Raw genomic sequence first — 23,986 nt, forward strand, 5'->3', positions numbered from 1 at the left:
ATATGCAGCTGTCGACACTAAATAGTCGGTGATTTTCCGTTAGAAATTTTGCGCAAACACCATCTGTATAGGCCTTCGAACAGAACCACCACAATTGAAACAAAAGCGCCAAAAAACTGGAATGTTTGTTTTTTTCGCTCGGGAAAGATATATACGCGCGTGTGTGGGGAGCGTGGGAAATTTTTCGATGTTTCGCGTGTCTCCTGTATCATAAGGGTCAAATTACCATGCTGTCATGAGCATATATACACAAAGACAGAACGAGGGTAACGATACACTGATAATCTCAATTGCAATTTACGCATTTTTTAGGTGAGTGGGGTTCAGTCGGGTTCAGTGTAGTTTGCATGGGGCACGTGCTTCGGTGGGAATTTAATCTTGAGCCTTTGCAGTCTGAGAAAATCGCGCGTTTTTCGAGGTCAGGATGGTTGATGGTGGTGCTAAACGGTTTATATAGCCTTGTGCTAAACAATGTCATTGTTTGATTTGATTTGTGACGTGTTGATTTTGCGAATGCCAACAAAACAACCTTTGGGTTGGGGGTGGCCGATCGGGAGCAGTGGCCGAGAGGCATGTAGCTGTGAGCGTCCCCTGATTTTTTTTAATTGCAATTCAAGCAGTAACAGTGGAACACCTTCAATCAAGGCCTAAGGGGGCACTGCCGACTTTTGGTCCCATTCTTTCCATGTTACAACAGTCCATGTTGTACAGCATGTGACACCCATAGGGCTAATGTTAAAATGCTCAAATTGAAGGCATGGTGCCCTCCCCATTCCGCCGCCTATGAATTCAAGTTTCAAAATGTATGGCTTACATATTCTAATAATTTACAATACACAAGAATTTGAAATGATATTAAAAAGTGACTCATTTTGCCTTGTGGTCTCAAAATACTTCAACTTGCCCTCTTGTTTACCTCCTCGGAACATCCACCCCTTGGAGGCTGCTGGCTAGTGAATGGGATGCAAAGTCTGTTCATGATTTCCAGACACTACCCAGCTATTACAAATTATTTTAGATATGGTGCAGAATTCATCAGCTTGCTCAGTAGACTAGATTGCAATGCATGGCTATCATGATGAGATGTTCTCTGTGTGTACTGTGAAGGCACTGATACAATGTTTGGATCATGGTGTACACTCATGATTAGGCATCAGTATGGCTCCTTATAGGACTGGAAATAGCTAAAAGAACTGTATTATATGACCAAATCACAGCAGAAACATTGTGGTAATGATTATAGAAGCTCAAACACCACAGAAAGAAGTGACATGTGCACAAAATACCAACAGAGCCCCCGCTGAGCGAAGCTTGTTGCGTTGACCCTGCCCTCTACCCTCCGATTGCGCAATTCCGGTTCTATGGCAGAATTTGGAGTCCAAAGTTTAACGTGCGTTCATAGCCGCGCATGGCCGGTCCCCTCACTGACTTCGCCTGGCAACGGCCTGCCAACCAACCGCAACCATACCTGTCAGGAGGCTCATAAACCTCGAGCGCCCGTCGCGCTTCGAACCCGGACTGTTGTAACCGGGAACGCGTGCTCTCACCACGCGTCTCTCATAGCTACATCTTCTCCTTGGCCCTCGCCCACTAGGATTATGATATTGTGATAGCTGAAGCAGACATTCAGCTCAGCAGTCAGGAAATTCATGCAAGAGCCTGCTCAATTGCATTATATCACGCCCGCATCAGCACGTGCGTGCTATTAGCGATTAGCGAGATATTTGGTGAATTATAGATCCCCAATCGACATTCATCACCATATTTGTCAAATTGTCACCCCATATAATTTTCATATGTACAATCACGTTAACCAGACTCTCTCCATCATTTTAGTTTTTTTTTTTCGTCCGTTAGCTGAATGCGGCCAGCCCACCTGCCGATGTCATGCCGTTTTATACCTAATGCTCGTCTGTGCCATTGCTGGACTGGTTTGGCTGGGCAGATGCAGCTCAGCATCTCGCAACACAGCTCCCCAGGTGTCCCGTCAAACTTTTCACACACGCCCACTTTTTACACAACACTAGGTCCCTACTAATGCAGAGACTAATAAGATGGATGAGGTTCTGCACTTTGACGGGCAGGTGATACCTTATTATCATATTATGAGTTATGAAACTGTATAGTGTATTTGTTAATGTGTCCTGATCGCGGCGTGAACACATAAGCGCCGTGAACACATAAGTTGATGGTGCAACCATCAACTTAATGGTTACACCATCATCGTATAGACATTACACCATCATCGTATACACCAGTAAAACGCCTTTTGGGCGAAGAACGAGCGAGCGAGATAGTGAGCCCTGCACGTGCGGAAAGGCGAGAGGGTACTTCCAACTGGCTTGTGCAAAGCACCCTTTTAACTGAGCCCTGATCGGCGGCCGGCTAGTACTCTTGCCGGCGCTCACATACGTGCACGTTACCCCGGCAACGGGCTATTGACCAATGAGAAGCGAGAAAAGTGTTACGTCACTGCGATTTTTCATATACCTGTGCCCCCCGGACGTGACGTAGTGTGCTCGCGTGCGTGCAGGGTCTCTGCGATCGAAAAAGAGCGCTAGCAGCGCGCCACTCAACGCCGCAATCGTCTAAAGCGGCGTGTTAGTATGCTTTATTATGAATGATGTGTGTAAAAGTGAGTTTTTATGTTGTTAATGTGGAGGAAATGGTTGGAATAAAATAAATTATTTTTATTTCTATTGGTTGGGGTTTTTATTCCAAAGATTTTGGTCTATAGCATTGATATTTACTGAAAATGCCTTCGTTTGAATAAATTGCAGATATTTGGCATTAATTGGCAACTGAAGTGTTAGGTAAGCCTAAATGATGCCTAAAAAGGTAAGAGATACCCTGATTATCATTTGAGAAACGAAAATATACGAGTTTCCCTTATAAGGCTCGCTCAACACGCTACTCCGCGGTTTATGCCCCGAGGGTGTCCGAGGGTTCCCGTTAGTTTGTCGTTGGCGCTCGGCTCGCGCGCGAGCCGACGTCATCGCCCGTGACGTCGGCTCGCGGAATGCGTCATACCCTGCACACAAAATAGCCGGCTGCCGAACAGCGCTCTGGTCGCTAGCGGTGTGCCTAATTTGAACGCAGTGGGCCCAGCCGTTACTGAGATCTGGAAGCGGCATTATGCACGTGCGCACGTGCGAACGGGGTCCAAACTGAGTTTTGCGCGGCACCCTACTGACCGGTCCCCAACTGTGTTCTAAATTTGAGCGCAATCGGCCCAGCCGTTCTCGAGATCTGGAAGCGCCCCCTGCACGTGCGCACGTGTAGTAGCACCCTAACCGCAACACATGGGAATGCATTGCCTGGTGGGTGCCTACCTGTATGCCAAATTTCAGCGGGGTCGCCCCAGTAATTACCGTAAACTGGGGTGGCTTTGAACTTCCGGGTGACTTTGAACGCCGTTCACTTCTTAGAGGGAAACACAAATATCTTAAAAATGTGAATTATAAATGCAGCCATGTTTTTTTACAGATAAGAATGCACATTTTTGAAAATGTACATGACATATTGGAAGATAGGTATGTACCTTAGTGCATAGGAGTAAAAAATCAAAAACTAAATCAATGTTTTTAGCCTTTTAAGATATACCCGTAAACTTCCATATGGCATGGACTAGTCATTATGGTCATGGAACGGAACGACATATTTTTGCCATCCTCGATGGTTGGCCTATATTGCCCCATCATAATTTTTTAGCTTGCTTGAGCATGGCCAATGCTGTGAAGGGATTTGTAAAAGCATGACATTTTTGGAACTTCGCTGGGGTGACTTTGAACGTGTTCAATGTAGCCCCGGTGACATGCATGCCTGACTTGTTGTTCAAAAGACTTGTTGATCAAAGTAACCCCACCAAAATACACTGCATACATTTTGCGCTACAGGATAGGGGTGTAACAGAGATCGACCAGCTGGTGTGCAGGCTAAGCCACAGTGTGTCCAAAATTGTAATGTTGCGGGGAAATCCACTCATAATGAAAAGTATAATGACATCCTAAAAATAAAAATAAAGACATCCTCACGGCAGTCACAACTTAAAATATAACCTCGAACCTAAACTTTTAGGAGCAAGAGAAACACGAACCTCGCAAACTCTCACAAGACGCCAAGACAACCATTCGAGTAACCAAAATATTCAAAGGTATGACCCGACTCAAAAACCTCATTTAACATCCCGAATATCAGAATGCCTTCAAAATTTTATCAGTATTTAATATTTCTACATCATTTTCTCCTGACATTTATGAAAACGGTGACATATATGAAAAAAGGGTCGAAGTCAAGTTTTATGAAAATAACGACATCCTTTCCAGCATTTTTTCTACATCCTCCCCCTAACGAAAAATGAGTTTAGCCACACTGCTAAGCCAGCCTGACATGGACAGGAGGGGCAGGCTCCACTTCAAGAGTGAGGAGCTCTCACCATGCAAACTGATGCTGGGGTTAACTCATGACTGATGTGTTCTGACGCTAGCAGGTGTACCTAGTGTTAAGTGTTAATATTAAGGTGTTAAGTCAGGTGTCAAGTGTTAACTGTGTCCAAGGATACTCTGTACTCAGGTGTTCTCAGGTGTATTGCATGCACAGACCTAGTCGAGTGCATGCATTACACTTGAGTTGAGTTGAATCGAGTGATTCCATATCCTGTGAGTGTTGCTCCACAGTGCCTATGCAAGTGTTAAGGTGAGTAAGTAAGGTGTTTGCCATGAAAGATGCTTCTTTTTACTCACTGTCTGTGTGCTAATTTCTGTGAATATGGTGTTTGATTCATCAGCAGAGGTTGTTACAAGAAGTTGTGTTTTTTGGTTGATGAGCTCGCCTTGTTTTGACTACTACCCCCAGAAGGACTTTTGCAGGTATTAATTGTTTTTGGCCTCTTTTTTAAAAAGCATCAGGGTGTTCAAAGCCACCCCAACCGGCACGAGGAATTGCACACCTAATGAGATAAATGATGAAAAGCACAGACTGTTCAAAGTCACCCCATTGCATGGTGACTTTGAACACCAGACATTTTTTTAAAAAAATAGGGAAATGGCTATACCTAATTTTTTGTTGACACCATGGATGGATAAGGCCAGACTCAGCCCACAAAATAGTCCATGTTTCACATTCCTATCTACAATAGTTTTCAAGATCATCACCGATAAGTCTCAAAACTGTCCAAAGTCGCCCCGTTTTACGGTACTGAGTTATTGAAATGGGAACAAATTTGGCACCTCTTCTTTTTGCATTTTGCACGTGCAGTAGGGGTCACTCACATAGATCAAGAGTGTCCGACCTTTAGGAGAAGGGATGCAGCTACCCTGCAAAAATTACCGCAAGACAATCGCCCAAGCGGCTGCTGAGATATGAGCCTCTCAAAATCTCTGCTTTTGCAAAACAGCTTGAACACCCTTGACGTTTCACGTGGCACGTGCCACGACGGTCACTGAGATGTATCAAAAGTAGTCAATTACGGGGTCGAAGGGATGGGGCTACCCAGCAAAAAAGACTGCAGGCCAATCGTTCCAGCTGTTGCTGAGATATGAGCCTCTCAAAAGCGTTACAGGCCGGGCCGGGCCGGGCCGCTCATACTGAGATTTTTCCGTTATATTGAAAAGACTTCGCTTCGCTCGCTGCGTTCGCTCGCTCGTAACCAGCATCGTAACCATCAACCATTTGCGCCGTGAACACATAAGTTGATGGTGTAACCAAGCACATCCCAGTCAATGGTTTTGAATTTGCCTTTGCGGTCGCGTTTTTTTCCGTTCTTGATTTTTTATCGGTTTTCGTCGAGCTGTTCAGTATGTTCTGATTCACCTCCCTTAAATAACCGTAAAATACTGTTATGGTGTACAACAACAAATCTCAACCATCTACAGGACCACAAATCCACAAAGTGTGTCCGTGAAAGCATGAACGAGTATGCCATACAGCACCGTTGAACACTGCGTGCTTCCCTGATCCTTGATGACGTTTTATCGAACCCGGCCGATCACTTGGGGTCAGAGCTGCAAGGAATGGGCGGGGCTGCAGATGTCAGGATATCGGTAATCTTAAAGTCATTGTCGTTATTTCGGGAACAATCTGTACTGCTCACGGAGCTGAGCAGCGGTTCCGTGTCGATATCGTCAATCTAGCAGCAAAACTCAGCAATAGGACGGTCGGATGGTGCAGTCAGGTGCAGTCAGGTGCCGCAGCACATTTTTCGGTGACTGATGCGGCAGGAAAACGTACACGCTTCGAAAGCAGTATAGTGATAGCCAATTATGATAGTGATGGCCCCTTGACCTTTGGTTTGTGTCGACAAGATTGACGCCCCACTTGATATGGTTACGCTACGCAAACAATCTGACAAGGCCAGCTATAGACGGTGTGTTGTCTGACTGTCATAGAAACTGGGAAGGCTGAAAGTGCATAGCACTGAAGAAGTGCAACTGCTCTTAAGTTAACAAGATAAGCAATGCATGCTCAATATTTCTGACAACCACAGTTTGGTATTCCATACAACCTAATGTATGAGGGACAGCGCGACATTTTAACTTAAGCTGATGTTACGGTAATGATATCCCAGTCTCAAGTAAAATATGGGTGCACCATTCCAAGGTAGATTGCTTTTATGGGCAAAAAAAATCAATAAAAAAATAAAATTACACCGATCTCTAATCCATATGTATAATGAATAAACCATAACCGATTGGTGCAAGCGCTTATACGAATATTCTAGCCCCTTTCGCAAAGGAGGACGATGCATTTGTCCAAATCTCCACTGATTTACTCATATCGGCTTCGTAGAATGACTTTGCTTCAGTACATTGGAGTATTGCTCATATCATGAAGCAATGCTGCCAAGCTTTGATGTTAATGGCAATGGAGGGGTGTTGGCCGCTGAGGATTCGTGACCCAGTAATATTTAAATTATGTGCGATCAGAGCAGTCGCAGCGTCACCTGCATGTTCTGCATATTCTGCAGTACGGGTGTGCTGTATTTCGCAACTGTTTTATGGATTCGACACTTCTGCCCCTGACCAGTCAGTCTCCCGAGACGGATCGTGTCTGCCCACAATGATGATCTGATGACCTTGAGTTCCTTCTCTGCACGAGAAATGGAGGCTCCATTGCGTAGCGAATAAATGCGCAATGCGCATGCTGCATCACTTGTAGCCTGCAAAGATGTCATACTGCTATGATCGCTTGGGCGTGTGTTTATTTTTTAATGGATCAAGTTAGTCCGATTCATTCAGTGGGTGACTGAGGGTCGCCGACACGTTAGGGTGAGGCATGTCGGTGGCACTTTGTCAGGACGTGTCGCAGTTGTTTTTCATTTGTCAATGCGTCAACCCAGCGTGCCGTAGTTGTTGATAATGAAGTACGTTTTGCTGTCACAAAAAGCCTCTTCATGAGTCCGGTGGGTGGTAGGCGGTGCCCAGTGCCCACCCAGTGGTGCACCTCGTCATTGTCCATTCTATTCACCTCACAGGTGTCACTTTCAGAGGTGACGAGGTCTGCCTTTGTTTTGACCCGTTGACACGCCGCCGGACTTGGGCGACTTAGTTAACGATCGTCGCTGTCAAAAGTGCCGGCCCGAGCCGCGATGTGCACGGAGCATCGACCGGCGAAGGGGGGGCGAGCGCTGAGACGGCGGCGACCCCACCGCTCGTCCTCGGTGACACCACTCCAGCGCCCCACAACACCTGACGGGGCTGACCGCGCTGCTTGGTGACCGATTAACCAAAGCAAAGCCACGTCGGCATGGCACAGCTCAGCCCATCGTCGTATAGACGGCGTGCAAACCCAAACAAAATAGCCTTCAGTAGTATCATGTTCTGTTCAAAAGAGCGAGTTTTCCAATGCAAAACGAACAAATTGTTTTTACCAATCAACTCATAGCGGCGACGCGGCTATGGAAGGTTAGGACCCTGCCCGGGCGCCACTGAACGTGACCGGAGCAAAGGGAGACGGGGGTCGGAGACAGATAAATCACCCCGCCGACAGACGCGGGGCAGACCCTGACTAGGGGTGGTGCGAAGGGGAGTGTAGGAACGGGCGCGCCGCTGGCATCAGAGCCGAGAGGCGCGAACGGCAGTCGTCGACTGCGACGGACGGCGAGTGGAGCAGAGAGTGGGCGAGAAGTGAGCTAAGGAATCCGTGCGGAGTGCCAACGGCTACGAGGATTATCCGATCACGCACTCCTTAACGCCGACATGGCCGCCGGCGAGCGGAGCGGAGAGCGAGCGAGAAGGGAGCAGGGAAGCTGTGGGGAGTACCAACGGCTACAAGGATTCTATGGTCAGGCACACTAACGCCGGCACGGCAGGTGAGGCGTATCGAGCACGGCTCGGGGGTACGTACAGCGGAGTGCGGTTCCTTGGCGGCGACACCACGAGGATGGTTGCCCGGCGACTGACGCGACGCCACCATGAGGATGGTTCCCCGGCGACTGACGCGCATCTATTCAGAGGCATATTAAGCGCACACACAATCGTAAAGGAAATCGGGGAGCCTGGTAGGCACGCTTTGAAGGGTCGTGCAACGCGGCACCCCAACCTGCGACGCGATACACACAAAACACCTGGTTCCGGCCACCCTGCAACTCATGCACACACATCAGGTCCGCCGCCGACCCCTCGGCTACTCTGCAACTGCAATGCGTCCGACGCCCCGGCTACTCCGCACTGCACATACATCAAGCCCGCTGCCGACGCCTCGGCTACTCTGCAACTCACGCACATACATACTCATGCACATGCATCAGGTCCGCCGCCGACGCCTCGGCACGCACATGCATCAGGTCCGCCGCCGACGCCTCGGCACGCACATGCATCAGGTCCGCCGCCGACGCCTCGGCACGCACATGCATCAGGTCCGCCGCCGACGCCTCGGCTACTCTGCAGTAGAGATGTCCTCGGATACAACTTTTCGGTATACCGATACCATACTGATACCAACTCGGTACTTGCTATTTGATTCCTAATGTGTTCGGTATTTTGTTGGTATAATGCACCCTAGGTTGGTACTTGGTTTTGTATCGGTATTCCGATTTTCCGTAGTCGACGTCCTACTCTGCACCGCACATACATCAGGTCCGCCGCCGACGCCTCGGCACCCACATGCATCAGGTCCGCCGCCGACGCCTCGGCTACTCTGCAGTAGAGATGTCCTCGGATACAACTTTTCGGTATACCGATACCATACTGATACCAACTCGGTACTTGCTATTTGATTCCTAATGTGTTCGGTATTTTGTTGGTATAATGCACCCAAGGTTGGTACTTGGTTTGGTATCGGTATTCCGATTTTCCGTAGTCGACGTCCTACTCTGCGCCGCACATACATCAGGTCCGCCGCCGACGCCTCGGCACCCACATGCATCAGGTCCGCCGCCGACGCCTCGGCTACTCTGCAGTAGAGATGTCCTCGGATACAACTTTTCGGTATACCGATACCATACTGATACCAACTCGGTACTTGGTATTTGATTCCTAATGTGTTCGGTAATTTGTTGGTATAATGCACCCTAGGTTGGTACTTGGTTTGGTATCGGTATTCCGATTTTCCGTAGTTGACATCACTACTCTGCACTGCACATACATCAGGTCCGCCACCGACGCCTCGGCTACTCTGCAACCCACGCACACACATCAGGTTCGCCGACGACGCCCCGGCCACTCTGCAAATCACGCACACACATCAGGTCCGCCGCCGACGCCTCGGCTACTCTGCAAATCACGCACATACATCAGGTCCGCCGCCGACGCCTCGGCTACTCTGCAACTCATGCACATGCATCAGGTCCGCCGCCGACGCCTCGGCTCCTCTGTTACTCATGCACACACATCAGGCCCGCCGTCGTATAGCCTCAGCCACCCCATAAACTCTGCACCGGCATGGGTCGAGAATAGGGTATGGCAGGCATGGCACGCGCCACACCAACTTAAAAGATGGTATGGCAATGCCATACCAACTTTTCAGGGTAAAGCTACGAAATCTAAGGATTTCAGTTTGATAAGAATAAAACACGATAGTATTGTTTCAAGCAACTGGCGCCATACCAACTTTGAAAACAATTCTCCACCCATGTTCGCACGTACATGAGGTCCGCCGCCGACGCCTCGGCTACTCTGCGACTCACACACATGCATCAGGTCCGCCCCCGACGCCTCGGTTACTCTGCAACGGCACATACATCAGGTCCGCCGCCGACGCCTCGGCTACTCTGCAACTGCACATGCATCAGGTCCGCCGCCGACGCCTCGGCTACTCTGCAACTCACGCACATGCATCAGGTCCGCCGCCGACGCCTCGGCTACTCTGCAACTCACGCACACGCATCAGGTCCGCCACTGACGCCTCGGCTACGCTGCAACCCTTGCACGTAAGTACATCAGGACCGCCGCCGACGCCTCAGCTACTCTGCAACTCATGCACATACATCGGGCCCGCCGCCGACGCCTGGGCTGCACTGTAACCCCTGCACACATCGGGTCCGCCACCGGCGCCTCGGCTAATCTGCAACCCATGCACACGCATCAGGCCCGCCGCCGACGCCTCGGCTACTCTGCAACTTACAGGCGCCAGGTGCGCCGCCGTCACCTCGGCCCTCTGCAACACGGTAGGCACTTAGCTTACTAAAGCGCATTTTAGTGACATCAGAGCCTGAGTCGATCGCCGGCGACCTGGTTACTCGTGGAGATGTTCACCGCCGTACCGTACAACACGGAACGCAGACCATTTAGTCACGCCGGCGATTCGATCGGAGTCTGGCAGGCGTAGTTCAGACACGCTATTGTCATCGCATATAACATCTTGCTAAGCGTGACACGAAACCTGCCTGGGAGCCGCTTCAATAGCGAGATAAAGCAGCACTTGTTGACGAGGCAACGCAACGTTGGTTAGATGTGTGCATGTGGGTGCATGTGTGTGCATGTGTATGTATGTGTATGCTGACCCAACTGATCGTCTGTTTTATATTAACGACTCCAGGGTACAGGAAAGCCTCAATTACGTGGATGTGCCCTATGACGTGAATACATACATACATACATACATACATACATACGTAGATACATATACAACAGGTTCGCCGCCGACGCCTCGGCTGCGCTGCAACTCGACATTCTTTTTTTTTCGCCGGGACTGGAAAACAGCATCTCTTTTTTTTTGTCTCAGAGACCAGCTTTAGGATAATGCCCCTTGTCAAAACAGACCACGCATTTCGAGAAGCGCTTCCGAACGCAACTTGACGGACATACGCTGCCGCAGAAACACATCTCAGCCAGTCACCTTGGAGGCTCGGTTTAGCACTCAAAGAGTCTCTTTGTAAAAAGGTCTCAAGTATTTTCTAAGTGGCCGCCTCCGTATCTCTGCAAATTGACATACGCATACATCCGGTCCGGCGCCGACGCCTCGACCACTCTGTCTAGTGTCTACACTACACACCTGGTCCGCTGCCGACGCCTCGGCTACTCCGTCTACACTACACACCTGGTCCGCTGCCGACGCCTCGGCTACTCTGTCTACACTACACACCTGGTCCGCTGCCGACGCCTCGGCCACTCTGTCTACACTACACACCTGGTCCGCTGCCGACGCCTCGGCCACTCTGTCTACACTACACACCTGGTCCGCTGCCGACGCCTCGGCCACTTTGCGCTTAACACACACGCACACACACACACACACGCACCCCCCCCCCACACACACATACACACCCGGTCTGCGTCATGCATCGGCTGCTCTGCAACTCGACAGGCATCTAGCTATCGACAGACTATGAACTTCTTTCGTCCAATGTCTGAAACACTGGGCTCAGCGGTGGCAGACGAGACTGAACGAACAATCCGCACACCCTGAGAAAACAGTTTCTCCATTTTCGGTCTCAGAGATCAGTTTCGGGCTAATGTCCCCGATTCAAAACAGATCACACATTTTGAGAATATTTTCTGAGCAACGCCATTGATCGCAGAAACAGAGCTCAGTCGGTACCTATTTTCGGTGTCAAGCTTTTAAAAATTAGTCTCACTATGAAACCAGTTTCCAGTCCGAACCCCAGTTTCGGTATCGCTTGAATCCAGTATTCGGGTACATGAGCCCTTAGGAAGCCTTACTGAAACCGTTTTAAAATCAGACACATTTGAGGCTGGTCTCAGCGCTCAATTGAGTCTTTATTCAAACTGCTCTCAAAGTGTATTCTGAGTGCAGGAATCGAGCAAGCACAGACAAAATGCATGCAAGATCATGCCCGGACACAACTACACCGACTACGCCGCTGCCTGCCGGCTCCCCAATCTCGAGACTCCGAGTAAGCGTCGCGACACTGCAATCTGCGGCAAGCTGGCAGCCGACACTTTCGCGAACCCTGCCCACCCACGGTAACCCGTGCGAGCAGCTGCCAAATGTGAGTCCCCACATGGGCGCAAAATGACCTTAGCAGTCGGCGCGCCCTAAAGCCCCAATCAACAAACAAATGAGTCCCCACATGCGCTGGCAATGCAAAGTCGTCATCCCGCAGGCCAGAACGGAGCGGCAGAAAAGTCATCGGCGCCCGTGCTCACAGGCCTCATGAACAGCACGTGATTCTTAGGTAGGGGTAGGTGCGTTTAAAGTACGCTAACAATGCACCGTTCCTACTTTCCGTGAGGCACTGTGCTTTGCGTGCGGTGCCATCCAGCACCGGAATCCATGCACAACCTTTTCTACCAGTCATTCACGACCACATGGCCATACAAACCTCATTTATGTATGTGCGGTCGTATGAGCACGTAAACCGGGTCCGCCGCCGACGCCGCGGCTAAGTTGCGCGCAACATAGGTCTACGGGACCGCTGCCGACGACTAGATAATCTGCAGCACGATATCAAGGCGAAACCAGGCCACTGATCCCAGATTCGCGGCACTCCATTTTAGCCAGCACCGATGACGTCGGTTTAGGCGCCGGGAAGCGTGCCGGGCTAAGCATCACAACCCCGAGGCCGTGAACACGGGGGTCCAAGACCGACACGAGGACAAAACCATCGGATCGGACCCCCCCCCCCCCCTGACCGCAGTGCGTCCAGGCATGGCTTCACACACACCGGAATATCAACGAACGACACGGCAGGGCCGCCGGGAACCACAGTCGCCCCTCCCCCCCCCCCCCCCCCCAAGGCCGCCCGCGCCGACCGCCAGTCAGAAAAGACAGCCATCGGCGGAGCCAGAGCCGGCCGCCGGCCGCTGGCACAGCCCCGGCACCGCCACGACACCGGACCGGCTGATGAGACAGTCAACGCCGGGGCAGCCGCGGGCCCGCCTGCCGGTACTGTCCGCGGGGCCACAGAGGCCCACAGTGGGGCCGCCACGGTCCTCAAACCAGGCGACAGCGGCGGGACGGGCCGCCCGCCGCAACCTGATACCAGCCGACGCCGCACGACCCGGCTCCCCCGCTGGTCCCCCGGCGGCCACGAGAGGCAGACGACTAACGAACACCCCGAACACGGTCACGTTCCATTAGTGGGTCGCGGCGCCCCCACGCCGGTCGACAGTGAGTCACTGGCGGCACTGTGCGGGGAGTACGGGGTCCAGTCACAGCTGACTCAGGACGGGAGCCGACCTTGGGGTGGAGGGAGTCCCTCGCCGCCCCGGTTCACACTAACTAAGGGTTCGACCCAAAACTCACCACCAAGAGCCATGCCGCAATAACAGACCGGGCATCGCCAGCGGAACACACTGGGAACCTTTCCGCATGCGGCATGTGCCCGGATTCGTGGTCAAACCATTAACTGCTCAGCAGAGATCGAGAAAGGTTTGGGCAGCGGACGCTTAGCCTAAGACTTTTTCATTCCATTGGGTGTATTTGGCGTTTTTTAGGGGCCGTCCTACCCTACAAACGAGCCGACGCGAGTGGTTTCGGCCGCTGACAGCCAACTGAGGCGAACGCTTGGTGATAGTGGCGCGGGCAACGGGGGCCTAATCAACTCATAGCGGCGACGCGGCTATGGAAGGTTAGGACCCTGCCCGGGCGCCACTGAACGTGACCGGAGCAAAGGGAGACGGGGGTCGGAGACAGATAAATCACCCCGCCGACAGACGCGGGGCAGACCCTGACTAGGGGTGGTGCGAAGGGGAGTGTAGGAACGGGCGCGCCGCTGGCATCAGAGCCGAGAGGCGCGAACGGCAGTCGTCGACTGCGACGGACGGCGAGTGGAGCAGAGAGTGGGCGAGAAGTTTCCCACCCACCCTCACCTATTTAATAGATGCGACTTCGAGATTCGTCAAACCTGCATATCCTTAATCCCGACCATATACCTCGTCGTTATCTCCGGCATATCCTTAATCCCGACCATATACCTCGTCGTTATCACTCCGTCGGTGCGTTTTTTAGGGGCCGTCCTACCCTACAAACGAGCCGACGCGAGTGGTTTCGGCCGCTGACAGCCAACTGAGGCGAACGCTTGGTGATAGTGGCGCGGGCAACGGGGGCCTAATCCTTCATGGTGACTTGTTTTTATCTTCTTTTCTTGTTGGTAGAACATTTTGTCAAATTTTGTGAAGCGTGTATAAGCGTAAAGACTGAGTAGGAGTCATGAATTGAAAGCGCACTTGGTTTTCATAGTTAATAATTTGGCTTGGTTTCATAAATTGGTGCCCATAGACTTGCCACTGGGGATTAGTTTGCCACGGACAAAGAATTGATATTGGTGCATCCGACTTCAGGAACTTTAAACTGCTGAGTTCTGGCAGGGTTCAATAATAGCCTTCTCGGGTGAGAAGAGAATTTCGTCTGTTGTTGTGGATGGCAAATACGGTTACCCACCGTGACCTTTGTTAAATTCAAACATTCATATTATCAGACACTGGTGATTTCTCGTTTCTTTCAACATTCCCGGTGGCATTTCCACCCACCGCGACCTCCAGCCTGCCTCACCAGCCGCCGGTCGTATCAGCCGTGGCGCCGACGGTCGGCTCGTGCACGCCCCGCCCACCCGGCGGCGCATGGCCCGCGCCCGCTCCGCAGTGCCGCTCGCCGCTCGCCGCTCGGCACATTGTCAGTGGACCGCTCGACGGTGGCACTGGCGGCGCGCGGTGGCGGCGCGCGCGAACCGGCCACCTGATTCGCTGGGAGTCGGCAGCTGCGCCGCGCGCGACACGTGACGTGACGGGTGACGTGTTGCAGGCGCGAGAGCTATGACTGCCGGCACGGGCGACGCGGCCGCCGCCGTCGAGGCCAAACCCAAGGGCCACGCGGAGACAGTGCACATGGACGAGCCGTCCGACAAGATCGATACTGCCAACGGCGATCTGGGAGCGCCGCCGCCGCTCACCGAGCACACGCCGGCTGCAGTGAACGGTAAGTGACTGCGGCGCTTTTCTATTAATTTTGTATGAATTTGGCAGGTTTCTTGGTTCAGGGCATATGTTCACTCCATCGCCCAGACCCTGTTCTCCGGGTGTCGTGTGTGAGCGAGAGCAGATGTCTTGCTTTTTCTCCGGCGGGCTTCCATGCAGCAGCGCGGGTTAGGTATAACCCGGTCGGTGGGCTGGCTCTTGCTGAGATTGGAATGCAGTCTTCCACCGCGAATCTAACACATCTGTACTTTCACATCGCGTTGGCATTCATTGTATTCATGCTGACACACATCTTCTGCAAGTCGACTTTCACGCGGCAGCTGTGTGTCGCGGGCCGGGCCGGAGCCCGCCGAGGAAGGGTGCCAGCACACGTGGCTCACGTGGGCGCGCGCGTCGCTCTGTCACCGGCAGCGACACGGGGCCGTGTTTGACCTTCGTCGCTCATCGAATGTGTGCGTCAGGCGGCGGGAGCGGCGCGGCCGACCGCAGTGCAGCAGCGCTCGGTGCTGCAGCCCGCTGTCCGACGGCCGGCCAGCTGTGTTTATGTGGCCGGCCGCGGCCGTTCATGTGTGCAACTGACGTCAGTGCGGACCGCGCGCGCGATGGAGCCGCCGGTCCGACTGGTTCCACGGGCTCATAACTTTATAGGCTCAAAACGGCGGAAAGAAGTTGGCTGGAAAGGGGGCGAGACGGGTATAAGTTAGCTGAAATGGGTGGACATTTGCTGGTGTAAAATTTACCTTGGCAACATAATCCAGTGTTCATGATGTTATATCCCGTGATGTTGTGTGTAATCGCGGATGATTTCCGGTCACTCTATGGTCTCAATAGCCCTGACAATAGCCGATAGTGTATTGAAGCTCTCCAATCAGTCCGCCCGAGTCATAAGTAGAGCCAGCGATGCGGTAGACAGTTTCTACATTTTCGTCAAACTAGGAGTCACCGTCGACATTTGTTCAACTATTTTGGTCACTCTAGGATGTCTCTTTCCAGGTTCCCTAGTCTCTTAACAAATGTCCGTTCTACCTAACTCTCGGGACAGTTACGCTCCCCCACCTGTGCATTGTGGTGTGCCACCTGAATCAGATGGGAAGGCCACCTGTTTCACCAAGTGTTACGGAGCACATAAGCGCCACATGTTTTTACCAAAGCATCCATATTATTTATTCAGAATGCACCCCATTGTATTGATTGGTGATATTGTTCTCCATTCTGACTTATAGGCTAGTATTTCCCACAATACTGTGCCACGTTACTGAGGCCAACTCAAGATATGTCGACGCAATTGACTACAAGGAAGCACGTTTTATCCTTTTCGCTTTGCTACCCGCGTCAGATTGAAGTGGTCAGTACCCGACACATTATCTACAGCACTTGCTGTATTTGCAATATGTGTTATTATTCGCCCCAACTACTCGCAGGTCCTGAGAAACACCTACCGCATAATCGCCACCTTGATCTTGTTCTTCAGTTCGACCAGACTTTCCGGCATGAGTCCATAAACCAATGACACCAACTCTTTTCGATAAGGAAATCTCATGGTGTAAAGCCTGGTGAGTGCGCAGGCCGGTTGACGGCTCTCCGTTTGGAGGTGAGGCGGCCCTCGAGGTGCTCCGATACTCACTCCATCGACTGGTGAGCTGGTGGAAGGCGGCTCCGTCCTGTCACAAGCCACTGCCGGTGCGGATCCGGGCTGGTTTCACACAGCTCATTAGTCGATGCAGTGGCTGTCGGAGCACTTCAAGGGCTTCTTCATCTCCAATAGGAAACTCTTTGATTGGCCCGCGCATTTCCCAGACATTTGTCCGTTGGATTTCCGTATCGGAGAGAGTTGACGTTTTTTTGGGGGGGAGGGGGCCGTGCCGGGAAGTTTAGGGAATCTGAAGAACAAGATTAAGGAGGCGGTTGGCGCCACCACGGTTGACATGTGCAACTGTTGGGCGCGGCAGGCGTTTCTCTGGGCCTGCCGGAGTGCCTACGTGGGGCTAAAAGTGGCACATATCGAGAAAGTGTTGAAGGTGCTGACCACTATGCTCTGACATGATAAGCGAAAAAGCATAAAGTGTGCTTTCCGTTTGAATGGATTGTTTCTAGATCTCATTAATTACGTAACGAAGTGATTTGGTGCATTATTGTGTAAGCATGACCGTTTGATAAATATTTATGTCGCGTACTTCCATCATTTTGCCACGAATGCAACCACAATTCATGTATCTTGGTGGCCGCTATGACAAGTGTCACGCGCAATCAGGAGTGCCAAAATTGTTCCGCATACTTCCGCAATGGACGCCGACGACCACCGCAGTCCTGGCGCCCTAAACCCCCGGATCATCATGATCCATGTGTTTCACGTGTTGACGTGACATTACCTGCCCTGTGCTCACGTGGCGAACTTACACATACATATCAAGGACGGGTGGACCGATTGCGCATAACTCAGTACACCGCCTGGGACCGGCTGAATGGGTGACCGGTTATAGTTAATTAGGGGCTTCCAATCGCTAATGTGAACACATCAGCCTACGCAGTAGCGGCGGAACACCCTCAAGCAAGGGAGGGGGGCACTGCCAACTTTTGGTCCCATTCTTTCCTTGCAACGCCCATAGGGCTAATGTTAAAATGCCAAAATCAAAGGGGGGCACGGTGCCCCGGTGCCCTGTCCGTTCCGCCGCCTATGATTGAGTAAATGTTAAGTTTCCACACCTTGGAAGTTCGGCTGCACTGCACCGCGCCTTTAAGCACGTTATAACTGAGGCAGTGATTTTTTTTTAAATCAAGACCAATTTCTAGTGACTCTTTGACGTCCTAATGTCTCATGGATTAATGAATAATTATTGCCCAGCGTACGTTCAGAATGGACGGCCATTGTTGACAAATGTGGCATCGAAAGGCTGTTTGTGGGATCATTTCCTGTTGGTGATAGTTATGCCACGATCACGCTAGGCTTTCTAGTGCCACTTTACGATATATCTTATCCAATTTTTATATGGAACCCCATCCCAGATATGATACTGAGAAGCCAGCCAATCGTTTGCAGTCGGTGCGTTTTCATATATGTGTTTCTATAAGCCCTGATGTTTGAAGGCAAAATTACTAAGCCCTCCAACGGGCTACACTACAACTCATCTTGCCTAAAATTATACAAATATGGTGAAATTCATAATTTTCATGTCAGTCGCCGTTGGAAGTCCGGAGTCTGGCATCTGAAAACTTACACTTGCTTACACTGCAGTGTTTATGACATTTGAGTTGCGGGAGCGTGACGCTTAGCATGTGGGACGGTTCAAATGTTTAGTTTATATGGCTTAGCAAATGCATCGGACTGTATCGGTTGCATTGACCAACACTTGGTGGGGCGTTTCAGCACACTGTCATGGCAACGCCCCATGTTTGTCGTTCAAACGCGTTGCCCGGCAACGTGGATGTGGACTGTGCGCTTTGCGTTGCTTCCTGGTGACTGTCGCTCGCGCTACGACATTGATTGTTGCCAGCGGCCACAACCCAGGCGCGATCGTCCACGTAACGCGATGCTGACCTGCCCTGTTGTGCCATCTCCAGGGACGACGCACGTCGAAAACGGGGTGTCCCAGCCGGTGGTGGAATCGACGGTGGCGGCGTCGGCGACGACCCCGGTCAGCGAGGCGGCGCCGGCGGCCAGTCCGTCCGGCCGGACACCCTCGGAGGACGGCGGGCCCACGCCGCCGCCGCCTCCGACGGCGCCCGACCCGGCGGCCGCGGCCGTCTGCTCGGCGGCCGCCAGCCAGCCCTCGCCGGCGGCCTGTCCAGTCACCATGACTGCCAGCCAGCCGGCGCCACCGACCCCCGTGCCGGCGGCGCCGCCCGCGCTGGTCTCCTCGCCGCCAGCGCTGGTGTCGCGGCCACCGGCGTCGCCCGCCTCCTCCGCGGCCAGCGCCGGCTCACCGGCAGGACGGAAACGAAGCGCCGAGGCTGCGGCCAACTCGGCTGAGCCGGCGCCGCGCCAGCCGCGCCGCAGCTCCTCGGAGCAGCCGGCCGACGCGCCGGTGCCGCAGCGCACCGTCGAGATGATCGAGTCGTCGCTGCGCAAACTGCGGCGAGAGGTGAAGGCCATCGACCTGCTGGCGCGGCAGAAGGAGCGTGAGTGGGACAACCTGCTGCGGCTGCGGCGGGCCAAAGAGGAGACGTTCCAGCGGCTGCGCAGAAAGCGCGAGGTGCTGCTGCAGCAGCCGGCCGCCGAGACCTCCATCACCGCCTCGGTCATACAGAGTCCGACGACTCCGCTGACGCCCACCGCGCCGGCGCCGCTCATCCCCAGCTCGACCATAGGCATCGCCACGCCCACCTACTCGGTCTCGTCGTCCATATGGGCGCTAAAGCAGCAGCAGGACCAGCAACGGCAACAGCAGGAGCGGCTGCAGCAGCAGCAGCGGATGGCGCACCACCAGGCGGCGGCGGCGGCGGCCCACTACGCGCCGCGCGTCTCGGTGGGCCTGCCGCGGCCGCTGCGGCCCGTACCCGTGCCGCCACCGTTCGTCAGCGCCTCCGTCAGCTCGACGGCGAGGCTCTCGCAGCCGCCGCGGCCGTCGGTAGTCTCTGAGGCGAACGAGCCGCAGTACCGCGAGATCCTGGCCCAGGTGGCGCGGCTCAACCAGCGGCTGGCCGGACCAGTGGAGCCGGCCGTCTCCGACGCTGCGCACGCCTCCAATCTCGCCAAACTGCTGATGGAAAAGAAAAAGATCGAACCAGCACTGCTCGAAATGCTAAAGGTAAATGGATATACCGGTCGAGACAAGCACGAGTTGCAGTAGGAGAATGACGGCGTTACGCTTGACCAAACCAGACTAGCAATGATCGGATGTGTCATTCCTTGCCATACCATGCAGTTACCGGGTGACCTGTTGCGGGGCTGGGTCGCCACTGCACCCCGGGGTCGGGCGTCGGTACCTTCCCGTCCGATCCCGGCTTTGTTCGCTCGGTACAGAACCGCCGGACAGAGGATGGCCGGCCCGGGATGTGGTCTGTCATCTTCCGCTCGCCGGATGCAAGTTCAAATGATACCGACTCCTCTTCCTCGTCCGTACCAATCTATCCACGTCCGCTGTTTGCGTGTCGCGTGACTGGAGCGGCGGATCTCGAGATGTCTCTTCGGTGAGATTAGTCACTGCTTTAACTTGGTTCTGGCCCATTCTTATAAAATGCCGTACTATTCTATTTACGGCATTTGGTAACATTCACAGTGATACCAGTGCTGACAAAGGTTTATCTGAGTCAACGAAATGATTCTTTAGACCGTCAAATTACGATGGACTGAAATGCGTGAAAACCATTTTGCATTTGATAGTCGTTTTCTGCAGCTGAACTTCAGCCAGTGCTGCCATATCCATTCCACGGCGTTTATAAGATTGAGCCATGTTCTGTGAAATCTTTATGTAAGGGCAACTTTTGAGGGATCGCTGCGTCTACTTTATTGTTGTTTTGCATGCACGAACATTTTTGGTTGTCACGTCCGTCAAACATTATGTTATCTAGTTCACTTGTTTATAACAACATTTGTGCACAATGGTTTAGGGACACTATTCATTGCAACCGGCGGTGACTGGACCACACTCACAATGCTAAATAGGTGTTCAGGATCACTTAGTTCCGTCCAGTGAGACGTTCTGGATCGCCGTATTCACACCTCTGAGACTTACTCAAGTGTAGCATTTAAGGCATTCTGTCAATCATTCATCTCGTCAATTGCGACATTTCTTTTCATACTCAAACTGTCTAGCAACCTTCATGAATGATTTCTGATTGTATCTTGCCAATTTTCGCCAGTGATTTCTCCGTTCGATTTGCCATCGTTCAATCACCGTCTTCCTTGCGCTCTTTCTCGTGCTGCCACTGTCTGTCTGACGTGCCGTTTCTGTCCACACAGCAGCCTCACATTGCGGTCCGGCCGCCGGCGAACGGTCCCCTGCAGATGCGCTCGGTGGCTCCGGTGGTCCAGCGGCCGCCGCCGCCACCTCCTCCTCCCGCTGCCACCGAGGTGCCGCTCTGCCAGGGCTGCGGCCGCCGGCAGGCGCAGTTCGTGTGCGCCGGCTGTGGCCACCAGTGGTACTGCTCCAGAGACTGTCAGGTAAGACCTATCCCTCCAGCGGTACTGCTTCAGGCACTTCAAGTAAGGAGGCCCATCCCACCAGTAGTACTGCTCAGGGTCTTCAGGCAAGAGATGCCTACCTCCCCCCCCCCCCCCACACACACACACATACCACCCACAGTCACCAGTGATACTGCTCCAGGGACTGTCAGGTGAGAGACATAGTTATTCTACCACCCCACCCCACCTAGCTACCCTACCAACCACCAGTGGTACTGCTCCAGAGACTGTCAGGTAAGCGACAGACATCCCTACCTCAGTGTAGGGGTGTAAACCGTAGGGCCTACAGTTTACACCGCCCCCTTCATGGACACACCGGCCACTTTCCACCAGTTGTACTGCTCTAGAGACAGTCAGGTCAGCCAGAGATAGTCTGATGAAATCATATCCCACCACCTGCGTCATTTCTCCCTAGACCTCAGATGAAACCCGTTGTATTGATCTTTCATTGGAATTGCTCTTCCAGTATTTGTTCTCAACAAAGGCATAGGCAACAACGAAACATTGGACTAGCTCCAAAGATAACAGGCGAACCAAAAGTGCTGTAGAAAGAATGTGTCCTCTCCCCTCACCAGGCTGTTACTAAAGTAATTTTGTAGTTAATACTTTGCGATATTACGATTTTACGTGGCAACGGAACCTCAATCGATTTTCCTGGATTGCAGCATTTGCCGAGATGAAAAACGGCACCTCTGTTAGCAACGGAACCTGGAACCGGTTTACCGGCCTCGATTGACGTGATACGATTTCGGTAATGGCATAAAGCCGATTTGCCTCCGGTCGAGATGAAAAGACTGGCTTATGATCGTGTCAGCGTGTATGGCAGATCCTGCCCTTCCGTCCTTTCTCGGTACGTGGTCACACTCATGTTATCCTTCCATGTCGTGACATCTGACGCAAGACTGACCGTGTCTCCCCTTGTCACAGGTGGAAGCCTGGGACAGTCACGCGGACAACTGTTCGGGCTAGCGGCCGCCGGTGAGCGGTCGCTGTCCGCTGTGCCTTCTGCGACTGCCGTTAGCCGGTGCTCCGGACGCTGGTAGTGATCGGGCCGCGGTGTGCCACGGTAGGCAGTGGAGCGGACGTGCAGCCCGCAGTGGTGTGAGGCCCGTCCGTCCCGCCCTGTGTGACGGGTGTGGCCGGACGTGCCGTCCCCGTGTGGGGTACAACGGCGCGCAGAGCGCCAGTGTTTCTGTATGTATGTGTGTGTGTTTCGAGAGGGGCCGGTGTGGCGGTGATCGAGCCGCGTCAGAGGCCGGCGCATACGGTGGCGCCTCTGGCGGACCCGTGTGGAACCACTGCTTCTGCCGTGGTAAGGCGAGTGCCGTTGTGGATCGAGGTGCAATTGACAATAATGTTGACGGTTTTTGGACAAATTGATATTAAATGATCAAAACCAGAACCAGTTTTTTTTAATGGGCAGAGAGCAAAACGAACGGGTCATAGCGCTGTTTTGGGAAATGTTACGGCATCGGGTTTAACCATCGCTTTCCAGTGAACAACTTAACACATCTCACGTAACGAAACTGGTGATGCCTGGTGATGATTGACGTGACGAGGCAATTTTAGGTTTGAATTGCATTTAAAAGCAATAGTTGTAATTTCAGGTCACTTGAGTGGGCTATCAACTCACTGAACGATCTGACGAAGCGAAAGATATAACTGAATGATCTGCAGGATCTGAACGTTGTTCTAAACACCGCGCTCATGGATATAGATCGGATCGACATTCTATAACACAGGTAGGATAGGTCAGCATGTCAGCCGATGCTATGAGCAGCCTGCAATCTCCCCAAACGTGTATGCGCTCGACCGACCGACGGTACACGTAGCACAGTATCGACTCTGCACGTATATGGTGCGACGCACCTATCCGGTGGGGACCAGCACGTTACTTGGAACTTGGAAAAAATATATTCCAATGAAAACTATAAAAAGAACGGTTAGTGAAGGTCACCTTGGGCAATCTGTGCACCGACATCCCACCATCAATAGCCGGGCAGCAGCAGCGCTTCCTGTGCCGGTCGGCCTGCATGGGCAGCTTGGCCGGAACTAACGCCGACCGTTACACGCGGCATCCCGGCTGGTGACGGTTAGCCGGTACAGGTGGCGGGGAGTGGCTCAGTGGTAATGTGGTAACGGCTGGGGCTAACAATGATCGGTAGCGCCATAGCCACTAGGCAGTAAACACGGACTATACCAAGCATGTGCCACATGAACGGTGTAGTGTATGAAAAAGGACGTGGCTTCCCAAACCCTCTAGGACTACAAACCCCGTCCATGAACCTTTTTTAAGCAGGCATTAGCCTTGAATTTCCCGTTTGCGAAATGCCAATCTACCAAAACTCACAACTGTGTTGGTGTATCTCACGACACCTATGACCTAGTGTTGACTGCCGAGCTTTGCATCTCGACTATGAAGCATCAACAGTCTCACTTCGACCCGGTTGACGTCATTGACGCGTCTGATCTCCGTAGTCTGATAGCTCGGCGGTGAAACATTCGGCGAATGGCCATTACGATTTACGAAGTCCTCCACGAACCGCGGCGG

The 23,986-nt window shown here is 52.7% G+C and overlaps 1 protein-coding gene across 2 annotated transcripts; it reads left to right on the top strand.

Annotated features, from left to right (window-relative positions):
- The first annotated feature begins 169 nt into the window (after window positions 1–169).
- Window positions 170–22,837, top strand: LOC122391727 (calphotin-like). Of its 2 annotated transcripts, none has more exons than XM_043385935.1 (5): window positions 170–312; window positions 15,142–15,315; window positions 18,873–20,059; window positions 21,214–21,414; window positions 22,363–22,837. In XM_043385935.1, exons 2-5 carry the CDS (start codon window positions 15,153–15,155, stop codon window positions 22,402–22,404), a joined length of 1,593 nt encoding a protein of 530 aa, XP_043241870.1. In that variant the 5' UTR covers window positions 170–312; window positions 15,142–15,152; the 3' UTR covers window positions 22,405–22,837. The 2 variants fall into 2 exon arrangements, with proteins under 2 accessions (XP_043241870.1, XP_043241871.1); XM_043385936.1 differs by having other exon boundaries at window positions 21,217–21,414.
- The last annotated feature ends 1,149 nt before the right edge of the window (window positions 22,838–23,986 follow it).

This window comes from Amphibalanus amphitrite, unplaced genomic scaffold (assembly GCF_019059575.1).
Source record: "Amphibalanus amphitrite isolate SeventyFive unplaced genomic scaffold, NRLGWU_Aamphi_draft 000451F_arrow, whole genome shotgun sequence".
Classification (NCBI taxonomy): domain Eukaryota; kingdom Metazoa; phylum Arthropoda; class Thecostraca; order Balanomorpha; family Balanidae; genus Amphibalanus; species Amphibalanus amphitrite.

Excerpts from the sequence above, each read along its gene's own strand:
- LOC122391727 (XM_043385935.1), top strand. The coding sequence starts at position 15,153 with ATGACTGCCGGCACGGGCGACGCGGCCGCCGCCGTCGAGGCCAAACCC. Across the intron at positions 15,316-18,872 it reads CACGCCGGCTGCAGTGAACG|GGACGACGCACGTCGAAAAC; the intron begins GTAAGTGACTGC and ends TGCCATCTCCAG. Across the intron at positions 20,060-21,213 it reads CACTGCTCGAAATGCTAAAG|CAGCCTCACATTGCGGTCCG; the intron begins GTAAATGGATAT and ends CTGTCCACACAG.